Source organism: Thamnophis elegans, chromosome 7 (assembly GCF_009769535.1).
Source record: "Thamnophis elegans isolate rThaEle1 chromosome 7, rThaEle1.pri, whole genome shotgun sequence".
Classification (NCBI taxonomy): Eukaryota; Metazoa; Chordata; class Lepidosauria; order Squamata; family Colubridae; genus Thamnophis; species Thamnophis elegans.
The window spans coordinates 77,547,770-77,561,389 of NC_045547.1; the positions used below are offsets into that span (position 1 = coordinate 77,547,770).

At 44.6% G+C, this 13,620-nt stretch overlaps 1 protein-coding gene across 7 annotated transcripts in view; it reads left to right on the plus strand.

Moving 5' to 3' along the window:
* Positions 1-13,620, plus strand: part of LOC116511304 (gamma-secretase-activating protein-like) — a 75,365-nt gene that overhangs the window by 53,851 nt on the left and 7,894 nt on the right. For 3 of the 7 annotated variants that reach the window (XM_032221199.1, XM_032221200.1, XM_032221197.1), the window contains exons 24-28: positions 2,217-2,312; positions 4,653-4,723; positions 5,554-5,648; positions 8,977-9,096; positions 12,520-12,581. In XM_032221199.1, coding sequence (XP_032077090.1) covers positions 2,217-2,312; positions 4,653-4,723; positions 5,554-5,648; positions 8,977-9,096; positions 12,520-12,581 — 444 coding nt within the window. Of the gene's footprint in view, positions 1-2,216; positions 2,313-4,652; positions 4,724-5,553; positions 5,649-8,976; positions 9,097-12,519; positions 12,582-13,620 lie in introns of those variants that run through there. The other 4 variants (XM_032221201.1, XM_032221198.1, XR_004255733.1 and 1 more) reach the window with 4 other exon arrangements.

A 13,620-nucleotide genomic window follows, 5' to 3' on the forward strand; every position in this document is an offset into this window, starting at 1 on the left:
TGAAGGACAGTGAGGAGGTTGGAGAGGGACATGGGCCAGTCCTGGAGTCTGGGGAAGGCTCTGATGAGGGCTCTGTGTCGGAGGCAGAGAGGGGGCCAGGGCCATCTGACAGTTATCAGCTGCCTTCAGAGTCAGACATCAGTGAGGCCGATGAACAGTTGTTCCCAGTGAATCAGGAAGATATTTGACTGAACCACTTCCAAATATTACCTTGTCTCCTAAGTCTTCTCACCCATTTGCTTAGGTAACAGTTCGTGCATATTTCTATCAAAGCCGCCTCTCTTATTCTCTTTACCATCATAAATAAGATTATTTATCCCACCTTCATTATTGTTTATGGTATAAATAACTCAAGGCGACAAATGTACCTAATATTCCTTCCTCCTCTTCCTCACAACAACAACCCTGTGAGGTGAATTGAGCTGAGGGGCCCCCCAAATCAGCCAAGCAACTTTCATGCCTAAGGTGGGACTAGAACTCCCAGTCTCCTGGTTTCCAGCCAGGTGCTTCCACCACTGGACCAAACTGGCCAACATATTCTTATATTTCAGTTCCGCAACCAATTCTATAATTTGCCTCAGAGTTTCAGTTATGTTTAGAAGATCTTTCCTTGTAACCAGAGAGAGAAGACAGAGTTGTTGTGGCCCGCCAGCAGAGCTGGCAGCGGATTCGGACAGTGAGGAGGTTGGGGAGGAAGATGGGCCAGTCCTGGAGTCTGGGGAAGGCTCTGAGGAGGGCTCTGTGTCGGAGGCAGAGAGGGGGCCAGGGCCATCCAACAGTCATCAGCTGCCTTCGGACAGCGGTGAGGCAGATGAACAGCTGGAGCCTGTTCCCAGTGTGCGCATGTGCAGAGTGGCCAGACGAAGGGAACAACTAAGGAACAGGGGTCAACTTGGGAGTAAGGCCACAGGTGGATGGTGAATGGCCCCTCCCAGAGGGAATAAAAGAGGAGCGAAAGGGGAGTGGAGTTTGCAGGAGACCATTAGTTCATTCCTGCATTCTTGCCAAGTATTGCGGTGTCTGAAAGATATGGGCCTGGCCACTCTCCAAGCCTGATAAAGGCCGGTAATTGTGAACCATCTTGAAAGACTGCGGGAGAGGAAAGACTTTGCTGGAGAGGAATTCACTGTAAGCTAAATAAAAGGGGTTTATCGGGACGAGGACTCGGCTTCGTGCTGCTGGGGAAACCCAGGTCAGAACAGACCACTGAATCATCCCCTTGCTATCTGAGACATCTTTAGCAACTGAAGTTCCAGCCTTTTGCTCTCTGGAACAGATATTGTGATTTACGCACACTTTTTGTTGTGCAGAAAATTCCTCGGTTGTGTTCGGAGCCAGGCTTCCTTAACAAGCGGAGTCTTGGTCCCGGCAAACCCCTTTTATTTCCACGACTGTGAATTCCTTTCATTCATAGTCCGCAAGGTTTAGCCAAGAGGAATATTCAGAGGAATATTTATCAACACGAACCTTATCTTGCTCGGCAAGCTGCCAAATAGCTAGTTTCCAAGCGCAGGGCAAGGCCAAACTTGGCACAGAGTCTCTTACAGTTACAAACAGAACTTTCCTCTCTCGACACAACTGAATGAACGAATCGTTTCCCGCAAAAGCCCACTCCTCATTCGCTTTTTTTAGTTCTTGCTTTCTGGCAGTTCTACGCATGCGCACACTGGGAACAGGCTCCAGCTGTTCTTCTGCCTCGCTGCTGTCTGACTCCGAAGGCAGCTGAGCACTGCCAGACGGCCTTGGCCCCCTCTCTGCCTCCGACGCAGAGCCCTCATCAGAGCCTTCCCCAGACTCCAGGACTGGCCCATCTTCCTCCCCAACCTCCTCACTGTCCGAATCTGCTGCCAGTTCTGCAGGGCACTGGCCGCCCGCAACAGATTGGCTTACGGTTTCCAACTCACAAGATTACTTCTTGATAGCAGAAGTCATATGATTCTGTGGCTCTTTGCTTGCGGTCCTAAGATTACGCACGAGAGTTAACGTTTATTTTCTGCAATGTATGATAAATCAGAATATTTTAATATTAGTTGTTCACATATTTTTACGAAGGGGCCCTTGGTGTTCTCTGAGCTTGGTTGTTTTCTTGCAGACGTTTCCTTACCATACTAGGTAACAACATCAGAGCTAGCAAGAAAACAGAGCGCATCAAGGACCCCACATTTCAACTCCAAGAGACGTATATTCTCCTTTATGGGTACATATTTTTTTTACAGATGGTGGCACAACTGAAAGAGCATCTCCTAAGACCCCTGCGGTACGTTGGCCAAAAAAAGATTGATCAGATAGCTGTGGATTATGTTTCAAAACTGGTAGGTTTCTTTTAAAAAAAATATTATTATTTTTTGGGGGGAAATCTTGTATCGAATTTGGTCAATCTTCTGGGAAGGGGGAGGGTTGAGGAATCGAAGTAGGTGTGGCTATATCTCATAAGAAGCTGCGGTTTTGTTAAATCGTTTTTGCCTTTATCTGTAATGTGCTCATACTTGGCTTATATTATAGTTTTCATCAATTTCCACTTCTCAAAATGATAGGAAAATAGGCTGTGTGTTTGCTGCAAAGAAAGAAAAGAAAGAAAGAAAGAAAGAAAGAAAGAAAGAGGTTGCAAATTGCTTACCTCTGTTTAGCTCTCAAAAAATGCTTGTGTATTTAGATTTTCACAGGAGCTAAACAAAGTTGAAAGACAACTATTAATGATTTCCAAAGAAAACACTTTTGATGTTTCATTTCCTGAATAGACATCTGGTGTTTTTCTGCAAAATCTTCTAGTCGTGATTTTTTTCTGGAAAGCCAGTTAGTGGTTTTCTGGAAAGCCATCTAGCATTTTCCCCCAGAAAGCCATCTAGCTGTTTTCCAGCTAGCTTTTTTCAGCAAAGGCATCTAGTGGTTTTCCAGAAAGCCATCTAGTGTCTTTTTGGAAAACCATCTAACTTTTTTTTTCCAGAAAGCTACCTAGCATTTCTTTTTCCAGAAAGTCATTAGCAGTTTTCCAAAAGAAAAAAACACTCAGCAGTTTTTCCTGGGAAGTCATCTAGAAGTTTTCCAGAAAGTCATCTAGCTTCCCCCCTCCAGAAAGCCATTTAGCATTTCTCTAGAAAGCATCTCACGTTTTTCAAGAAAGCCATCTAGCTTTTTTCAAGAAAGCCATCTAGCTTTTTTCAAGAAAGCCATCTAGCTTTTTTTCCAGCAAAGGCATCTAGAGGTTTTCCAGAAAGCCACCTAGCAGTTTTTCCAGGAAAGTCATCTAGTAGTTTTCCAGAACATCATTTAGCAGTTTTCTAGAAAGCCATCTAGCTTTTTTCCCCTCAGAAAGCCATCTAGTGTTTCCCCAGAAAGCTATCTAACCTCCCCCCCCCCCCCCCCGGGAAGCCATCTAGCAGTTTTCCAGAAAGCCATCTAGCGTTTCTCCAGAAAGCCATCTAGCTTTTTCCCCCGGAAGCCATTTAGCAGTTTTCAAGAAAGCCATCTAGTGTTTCTCCAGAAAGCCATCTAGCTTTTTCCCCCGGAAGCCATTTAGCAGTTTTCCAGAAAGCCATCTAGTGTTTCTCCAGAAAGCCATCTAGCTTTTTCCCCAGGAAGCCATTTAGCAGTTTTCCAGAAAGCCATCTAGTGTTTCTCCAGAAAGCCATCTAGCTTTTTCCCCCGGAAGCCATTTAGCAGTTTTCAAGAAAGCCATCTAGTGTTTCTCCAGAAAGCCATCTAGCTTTTTCCCCCGGAAGCCATTTAGCAGTTTTCCAGAAAGCCATCTAGTGTTTCTCCAGAAAGCCATCTAGCTTTTTCCCCAGGAAGCCATTTAGCAGTTTTCCAGAAAGCCATCTAGTGTTTCTCCAGAAAGCCATCTAGCTTTTTCCCCAGGAAGCCTTTAGCAGTTTTCCAGAAAGCCATCTAGTGTTTCTCCAGAAAGCCATCTAGCTTTTTCCCCAGGAAGCCATTTAGCAGTTTTCCAGAAAGCCATCTAGCTTGTTTTTTTCTCCAGAAAGCCATCTAGTGGGTTTTTTTTTTGAAAACCATCTAGCTTTTTCCCCCGGAATGCCATCTAGCTTTTTTTTTCCTGGAAAGCCATCTATAGAATTTTTCCAGAAGGTCATCTAGCTTTTTGGTTTCTGAAGGGCTGTGTGCCCCCCACCCCGATCTGTTTTTGCTGACAGAGGGCTCTCAAAACAAATTAAAAACAAAACAAAGGGAGAAATGTTTTCCCTTTTGCATTTGAGCAACCAAGAAGGGAGAGGAAAGGAAAAAGGGAAAGAGGAAAGAGAACCAAAAAGAAGGGAAGAGAGCAAGGAAGGAAAAATGAGGAAAGAGGGGAAGGAAGAAGAAAGGAGAATGAAGAGGGGAGGATAAAGAAGAGAAGGAAGGAAGGAAGGAAGGAAGGAAGGAAGGAAGGAAGGAAGGAAGGAAGGAAGGAAGGAAGGAAGGAAGGAAGGAGATTAAAATGAAAGTGAGGGAGCATCTAAGGAAAGTCCTGCCTTAGCACTTGGCCACCACAGGTGCCCCCAACACGAATAGAGTCAAGTGGCCAACACACACACACACACACACACAAACACACAAACACACACACACTCTGAGGTCAAACACAACCCCGATGTGAACCTCAATGAAATCAATATGACATCCCTGGCAAACTTCTCTTTTTTCTCTTGTATTTGCAGCTGGACCTAATCTGTCGGATGATGGAGAATGTTCAGAGGAAATGCAGTCCTAGTTCCTTGTCCTTCTCGTGGTAAGCAGTTAATTTCCATACATAATCAGCACTTTTGAGACTCTAGAAAGAGTGCAGAGAAGAGCCACAAAGATGATTAGGGGACTGGAGGCTAAAACATATGAAGAACGGTTGCAGGAACTGGGTAGGTCTACTTTGATGAAATGAAGGACTAGGGGAGACATGATAGCAGTCTTCCAATATCTCAGGGGATTCCACAAAGAAGAGGGAATCAAACTATTCTCCAGAGCACCTGAGTGTAGAACGAGAAGCAACGGTGGAAACTAATTGGTGGAAGAGCCGAAGAGCCGAGGTGGCGCAGTGGTTTAGAGTGCAGCACTGCAGGCTACTTCAGCTGACTGCAGTTCTGCAGTTCGGCTGTTCAAATCTCACCAGCTCAAGGTTGACTCGGCCTTCCATCCTTCCGAGGTGGGTAAAATGAGGACCTGGATTGTTGGGGGCAATATACTGGCTCTGTAAACCGCTTAGAGAGGGCTGAAAGCCCTATGAAGCGGTATATAAGTCTAACTGCTAATCAAGGAGAGAAGCAACTTAGAGCTAAGGAGAGATTTCCTGACAGTTAGAACAATTAATCAGTGGAGCAACCTGTCTCCAGAAGTTGTGAATGCTCCAACACTGGAAGTTTGAACATCTGGCTGACTGTGTGACTCCCCGTGTCTCCTGCTCTGCACTCGTTCCCCTCCCTCCCTCTGCCAAAGAACTTCAAGGCGAATATGATTCATGAAGCAGGATAACCCCCCATTGTAAGGGGCAGGACTGTTTCGCTGTCTGCCGCTGTGCAACATTTGCAATTCACGTATTATTACTACTACCACTATTATTTTGTACAGCAGGCAACCAGAGAAAGCAAACGAGGTCATCGTGTTCCATATCATGTGTCGGATTCTGCAGGCAGCCAGCGGGATGTGTCTGCCTCTGCCCCCAGGTGAGTCCTCCAGCTGCAGAGGTCCAGCTTCAATCAGCCTCGACTAGCCACCATGTGTAACCATATGCCACTCCAAAGTTATGTCTTCTATTTTTATGACAAGTTCTTGGTGCCTTCAGAGGTTGGTTGCTTTCTTGCAGGCATTCCATGACCCAAACTAGGTAACATCCTCAGTGCTAACTAGCATTGTTATCTAGTTTGGATAATGAAACGTCTGCAAGAAAGCAACCAACCTTTGAGAGCACCAAGGACCCCACAGTCGTCCTCTTCCTCCTCCTTTCTACAAAGCCTACTCCCTTCTAACTGATGACGTTACCTAGTTTGGTAATGAAACGTCTGCAAGAAAGCAACCAGGCTCATAGAGCATGAAGGACTCCACAGTCGTCCTCCTTCTTCTCCTCCTCCTCCTCTTCCTCTTCCTCCTCCTCTTCTTCCTCCTCCTCCTCTTCTTCCTCCTCCTCCTCCTCCTCCTCCTCTTCTTCCTCCTCTTCCCCCCTCCTTTCCATAAACCCTACTCCCTTCTAACACTGCTGCTCCTCCTCCTCCTCCTCTTCCTCCTCCTCCTTTCCACAAACCCTACTCCCTTCTAACACTGATGATGTTACCTAGTTTGGTAATGAAACGTCTGCAAGAAAGCAACCAAGCTCATAGAGCATGAAGGACTCCACAGTCGTCCTCCTCCTTCTCCTCCTCCTCCTCCTTCTCTTCCTCCCCCCTCCTCCTCCTTTCCACAAGCCCTTCTCCCTTCTAGCACTGATGATGTTACCTAGTTTGGTAATGAAACGTCTGCAAGAAAACAACCAGGCTCATAGAGTTGTGAAGGACTCCACAGTCGTCCTCCTTCTTCTCCTCTTCTTCCTCCTCTTCCTCCCCTTCTTCCTCCTTTCCACAAACCCTACTCCCTTCTAGCAGTGACGATGTTACCTAGTTTGGTAATGAAACGTCTGCAAGAAAGCAACCAAGGTCATAGAGCATGAAGGACTCCACAGTCGTCCTCCTTCTCCTCCTCCTCCTCCTTCTCTTCCTCCCCCCTCCTCCTCCTTTCCACAAACCCTACTCCCTTCTAGCACTGACGATGTTACCTACTTTGGTAATGAAACGTCTGCAAGAAAACAACCAGGAAGCTGCAAGGGGGAGGTGGGGGGGTATCGCACACATTGCAACGACATTATATATCATTCTGGTGAAATGGCTGTCCAGTCCCTTCTTCAAAACCTCCCGTGATGGAGCAGCCACCACTGCAGAAGACAGGTTCCACCACAAAACCGCGTTCGACTAAAGGGCGCTCGACGAAACCGCGTAGCTGATGTCATCACAGCGTGACAACAGCGCGGAGAAAAAAGCACGCTGTAAACGCTAAACCTAAAATTAACCCCTAAACCTAAACCTAACCCCCCTAAACCTAATCCTAATCCTAAACCTAACCCTAAACCTAACCCTTAACCTAAACCTAAACCTAACCCTAACCCTAACCCTTACCTTAACTTGAATCTGCTTGCTTTCAAAGCGCTATTTAAAGCGCCCTTCTTTCTCCGCGCTCGCTGTTGTCGCCCTGTTGATGACGTCAGCGACGCGGTTTAATCGGGCGCGCTTTAGTCGAGCGCGGTTTTGTCATGCCATGCAGAAGACAAAGCTGTTTCTGTTAGTTAATTGTCCTCACTGTCAGGAAATGTCTCCTTAGTCCCAGGTTGGTCTTCTCTTCCACCCCGTTTCTTCTTGTCCTGCCCTTTGGTGCTTTGGAGAATTCCTTCCAAGCATCGCGAAAGAGAACAAGGAGTTCCGAGAAGAAACTTGATCAACGTCTTCATACCAAGATAATTGCTACGTATTTTTTTTTCCAAAACAGCGAAAAGGTTATCGTTGTCCCTCAAACCCCATTTGACTTGTTTTTATTTTTAATCTGACGAAGACGGGGTCTCACCGGAAAACGTGGCTAATGGGGTTTGTTGTCCATTGTGAAACCATTGTGAGTTGTGAGGGTAAGACGCTCGAGGCTGCCTTCTCTCAAGCCGTCATGGGTTTTTTTTAATATCTATTTCCTAAGAGATGGGAGCTTTTTTTTTTTTTGATAAGTCCGAGGACACAGATGAAAATGTTAATGTCCCCTAGAGGACAGATTTTTATGGAGGAACAAGTTTTGGAAATGGAAATCGTTACAGAGCGTTAGTTCATAATTGTTGAATTGGGATTTTTTTAAAAAATTGCTTTATTTTTTTTATTTTTATTGCTGTGGGAGAAAGAATATTGTGTGGAACAGGGATGGCTAACCTTGCCTGTCGTCGCGTGTTGAAAGCACGTGCACCAGTGGTGGGATTCAAATAATTTAACAACCGGTTCTCTGCCCTAATGACTATCTGGGTAGGTGGGGCTCGGTGGTCAGGTGACTGGGTGGGCGTGGCCAACTCAAGGTCACTCAGGTTGATGGGCGCTTCGCCTTAGTTGTTACAATGGCAATAAGGGTTAACCGGAGAGGCAGTTTCTGTAAGCAGGGTAATAAAGATTAGGCTAGAAACAACACCAGAATGTTTCCTTCCTGCCTTCCTTACAGGATTAGCCCTGGAAAGTGGGGAAAAACAAAAGGAGATTTCTTCCAACAACCGGTTCTCCGAACTACTTAGAAAGTTACCAACCAGTTCTCCTGAATAGGTGCGAACTGGCTGAATCCCACCACCGATGTGCATGCACAGCAGCCCAGACCCATAATGCAATGCATGCGTAAACCCCTCCTCCATGTATGCCCCTCCCCTTACACATGCACACCCCCCCCATGCAAGTGCATGCAAACACACACATACCCCGCACTGCCCTACCTCCTCTCACCCATCCTCTCAGACATGTGTTCAGATAAATACAATTGACACGAGACTCTCTCAACGCCGTTTCTCGTGTGCTTCGTTCCGCGGTTCCCCGGGGAAGTTGCCCTTCCCCTTATAGTATGGTGACCAGATTTTAACATTGGTAAAGCGGGACACCATTGACCGGAGGGGGGGGGGTTGTTCTTGATTAAAAAATTGGTCTATATGGAGCAACAAAAATTTTCATAGAACGCAAAAATAGTATTGTAATATATATTTTTTAATTTCAACATAAGTACAATTTACAAATATAATACATTAAAAAAAATAGCCACATGGCCGCCGAAAACCGTATATTCCCTTCCCATTCTCCCGCCGTTCTCTAACTTGTCGTTGCATTCTTTCCAAAAATCGGGACTTTTTCAAAACGCTGCGGAACGCGGGAAAATTGTTAAAAATCGGGCCTGTCCCGCCAAAAGCGGGATGTCTGGCCACCTTGCCTTATAGCTTCCTTTGTGTCTTCCTTAATACAGGATTCCACACTCGGCACCTGGAAGTGGGGATGAGATGCTTCCCTTTGCACACGGTCCTGCAGTACATTGACCACGGAGTTCTGCATCTAACAGAAAAGTACGTCCTGAATCTTTGGAAAGGTAATACTCCGTCTGCAGATTAGAGCAGCTGTCCCCCAACACCATGGCAACTTTTAAGGCCCGTGGACTTCAATTCCCAGAATTCCCTGGTGCCCCCTGAAATGGGCTGTGCTGAAATCCAAGCAGGATTGCTAGCCTCAGAGTAGAGTAGAGAAGAATAGGAATAGAATAATAACTTCATTGTCACTTTGACTGTACACTAATCAGCATACATTAAAATGGAAATTTCGTTCCGTACCGCTTGCCGCCAGAGGTGGTATTCAGCCGGTACGGAGTGGTTCATTTGAACTGGTAGCGGAAATCGTGAGTGGGCCTGCCCACCCGCCCCAACTCTATGCTGTCCTATTTAGGCACGTTTTTGAGGCTGGGCGCACGTGCGGAATGTGGGTGCGCGAAGAGAGGCTGGGCGCATGCACAGCAAACTGGTGGTAACAAAATGTGAATCCCACCACTGGTTGACCCCTCCAATCTACACTACATGAACATGGCAAAATAAAGAAATAATTCAATACAAAATTATGTATTATGTGGTACGACGGCCATAACTTAAGTCGAGGGTCTTTTCATTTAGTGCTTTTCTAATTGGAGTGGTTGCTGAATGAATGGCTGTTAAGTCAAGGACTGTTCGTACAGATTGTCGTCTGCGCCATGGTGTCAAGCAAACTCTGCCCACTGCCAGGAGTTCGATCCTGACCAGTTCAAGGTCAACTTGGCTTTCCATCCTTCCGAGGTCGGTAAAATGAGGACCCAGATTGTTGGAGACAACAGGCTGACAGTTATAAACAGCTCATAGCTGTCTATAAGTCTTAAGGGCTATGACTATTGCTTACACGAATAGTGGCTACTATTACACGTAGCTTGCGTGTAGGATAACAGGTGCCTCTTAAGAATCTTACATTCTTTAAGAAAGTCTCCATTCTGGGGAGTTTGTCAGAGTTTGGAGCAGCAATCACATCCAGAAAGCACACACGGGTAACTGATCCAGCAGGATTCATTAACTTCTCTTTATATATAATATAACACATGAAGTAAATATACAATACCAAAACCTGGTAGCAAATACAAGCAAACACAAGCGGAGGAGAGAACAGTTTCAGTTCAGAGCAGCAGACTAGATTGAGAGCTCAGACTCAGAGTTTTAGTAAAGAAGTTAAGCTAAGCCACACCCAGGCTCCTAGCTGTCTCCAGCAAATACTGTTTCAGTTTCCAAACAGCCCTCATTGGCTGACTTCGTTGCTAGGCCTATTCATTGGCTGACCTTGTTACCATGCCTCTGCCAAGTCATGAACTCACACACACCGACAGAGTTGAAGTCCACAAGTCTTAAAAGTCACCAACTTTGGGCATTTAGCGACGACCTCTCGTTTTCAGCAGTCCTTTTGAGACAGGAAAAAAAGCCGGCGGAACAGGGAATAACCCGATAATGCAGCCTGTGATTTTAAATTGATGGAACGTACTGGGAACTTGCTGTGAGTCACAGCCGCAATGCTTACTCGGTGTTGCAAGCATCAGTGAATCAGCGAGGCAGATGCAAACTTGAAAAAAAACATATTTCGTTTGCATTTCTGTGCCTTTTCATACTTGTAACATAGCATTTTTGACACTTTTTTTGTTAAATGTTTGTGTATTGTTTTCTATCATACACTCCATTTCTATGTTGAGCAATGTGTTCTCTAGGTGTCCAAGGTGTTAACACACAAACATCATCACAGTCATCATAGCAATGGCACTTAGACTGATATACCGCTTCACAGTGCTTTCACAATCTGGATCCTCGTTTTACCTCTCTTGGAAGGACGGAAGGCTGAGTCAACCTTGAGCCTGTTAGGATCGAACTCCTGGCAGTGGGCAGAGTTAGCCTGCAATACTGCATTCTAACCACTGGGAGGGAGGGAAGGAAAGGAGGAAGGAAGGAAGGACTTAGACTTATATACCCCTTCACAGTGCTTTTACAGCCCTCTCTAAGTGGTTTACAGAGTCAGCCTCTTGCCCCCTACAATCTGGGTCCTCATATTACTCACCTTGGAAGGACGGAAGGCTGACTCAACCTTGAGCCTGTTAGGATCAAACTCCTGGCAGTGGGCAGAGGTAGCCTGCAATACTGCATTCTAACCACTGGGAGGAGGAAAGGAAGGACTTAGACTTATATACCCCTTTACAGTGCTTTTACAGCCCTCTGTAAGTGGTTTACAAAGTTAGCCTCTTGCCCCCTACAATCTGGGTCCTCATTTTACTCACCTCAGAAGGATGGAAGGCTAAGTCAACCTTGAGTCTGGTGGGATTTGAACTGCCAAACTGCAGCTAGCAGTCCGCTGAAGTAGCCTGCAGTACTGCACTCTAACCACTGTGCCACCTCGGCTCTATATAATATATATATAAACTATCTAAGTCTCTCTCCCTCTCCCTCTCTCTCTCTCTCTCTCTCTCTCTCTCTCTCAATCTCTCTCTCTCTCTCTCTCTCAATCTCTCTCTCTCTCTCTCTCAATCTCTCTCTACCTACCTACCTACCTACCTACCTACCTACCTACCTACCTACCTACTTACCTACATACATACATACATACATATATATAAATATATAAACAAATATGCAATAATATATAAACAAATATGCAATAATATATAAACAAATATGCAATAATATTAATCATTATTACAACCTATCCTATCTTCCATTATAGCATCGATTGTACAACCATCAAAATATTTACGTCTCGGTTTTTCTTTCTCATGTAGTCCATATTTCACACAAACCCACTCCTCTAACCTCAATATCTGTCATTTAACCGTAGAATAGTTCCCACGTTATAATAATCCGAATCTTCTTTTCCTTTGATTTTTAGGGTCAACTTATCCATCTCTGCACATTCCAGAATTTTTTTTATTCTAATATTGTCTGCAGGGGCTTCTGGGTATTTCCAGCATTGTGCAATATGCAATCCTAGCTGCTGTTAGGATATGTAATGCTTCTGGTTCCGGCGAACCGATAGTCAGCTGTGCAACAATCAACTGTGCCATGCAATTTATATTCGCTAGAAATTGTGCAACACGGCTGATTGTCACACAGCTGATCGTTGGAACTTTTTTTTAAAAAAAGTAGCATTTTTTTTTTTTACTACCAGTTGGGGTTTAAAAAAAAGCAAAAAAAAAGTTTTGATGATCAGCTGATTTATATATCCTAGGAAGCAGGAAATCCTGCTTTTAGCTAATCTAAATCCCGCGGCACAGCTGTTTCCCCCCCCTCACTGTTCTACTTACCTTTCCAGACTTAGAAAAGGTTTCTTAGCGCCTGCAAACTAGATACTTCCCGATCCTTATTTTTTGATGCTTTCCTCCGAAACGTCTGATATTTGCAAGATAACAGTAGAACGCAGACTTACGCTGAGTGGGTCCTTTTATCATATCTTTTGTTTTATTTTTAAGAATCAGACAACACCGAACAGAACATGAAGCTCAAGTTAAGTATCCTGGCAAGGCTTCCCCAGGTAATTATAAGTATAATCTTTATTGTCATTGTACTTAAATGCAACGAAATTATTAACTGACTTCCATATTTAGTCAACCAGCCATGCCTCTGTTTACAAAAAATAAATATATTTTTGGTTGATCTCAGGTAAGGTCAGCCAAAAACTTCTATTCTCTTGTAAAATATTATCAACTAGATTTGAAAAAAATACGAGAATGAATGAATTGGGAATTGAGAGGTAGGAGTAAGATACGGAGGAGTTTGCTACAAGTCACGTCATCGGTTTGAACCTCAACATTTGCTTGATTTCAGTGGGATCTTTTCTTGAATAAGGTCAAGAACGGAATAATTTAGATGAAATCTGCATTTTTTCCTCTTTAATGAACTCGCTCTTAAACTATGTTTTGGATAATCAAGAAGAATTGTTGCCCGTATAATGAACTTCTCATACATTTTTCCAGTGGGTTGGAATCTCCCCTGAAAAAAAAAACATTCTCTCAACGAAACAACCCGAAGTCTTGGTTGGCGTAGACAAGAGTTTGGTCTGAATAATCAAAAGTTCGGTGGTGTTTTTATTTTATTTTATGTGATTTTTTTTTATTCCCTAAACGAATGGTTCTAAGTTGAGAACTACTTGTAGGAGTTCATATTGTCGGTAGGGGCTTAGGAAGGTCATTCTGTTCATATACACCAGGGGCAGAGGTGGGTTTCAAAAAATTTTGGAACCTACTCTGTGGGTGTGGCCTCCTTTGTGGGAGTGGCTTGCCAGCCACGTGACCTGGTGGGAGTGGCTTGCCAGCCATGTGTTTTCTTTCTTTCTTTCTTCTTTCTTTCTTTCTTTCTTTCTTTCTTTCTTTCTTTCTTTCTTTCTCTCTCTCTCTCACTTTCCTTCCTTTTGTCTCTTTGTTCCTTTTTCTTTCTTTCATCTCTCTCTGACTTTTTCTTTCTTTTTTCTTTTTTTCTTTATTTATTTCTCCCCCCCCCCCCTCTCTCTCTCTCTCTCTCTCTCTCTCTCTGTGTGTGTGTGTCAGTCTGTCTGTCTCTCTGTGTGGGGGGGG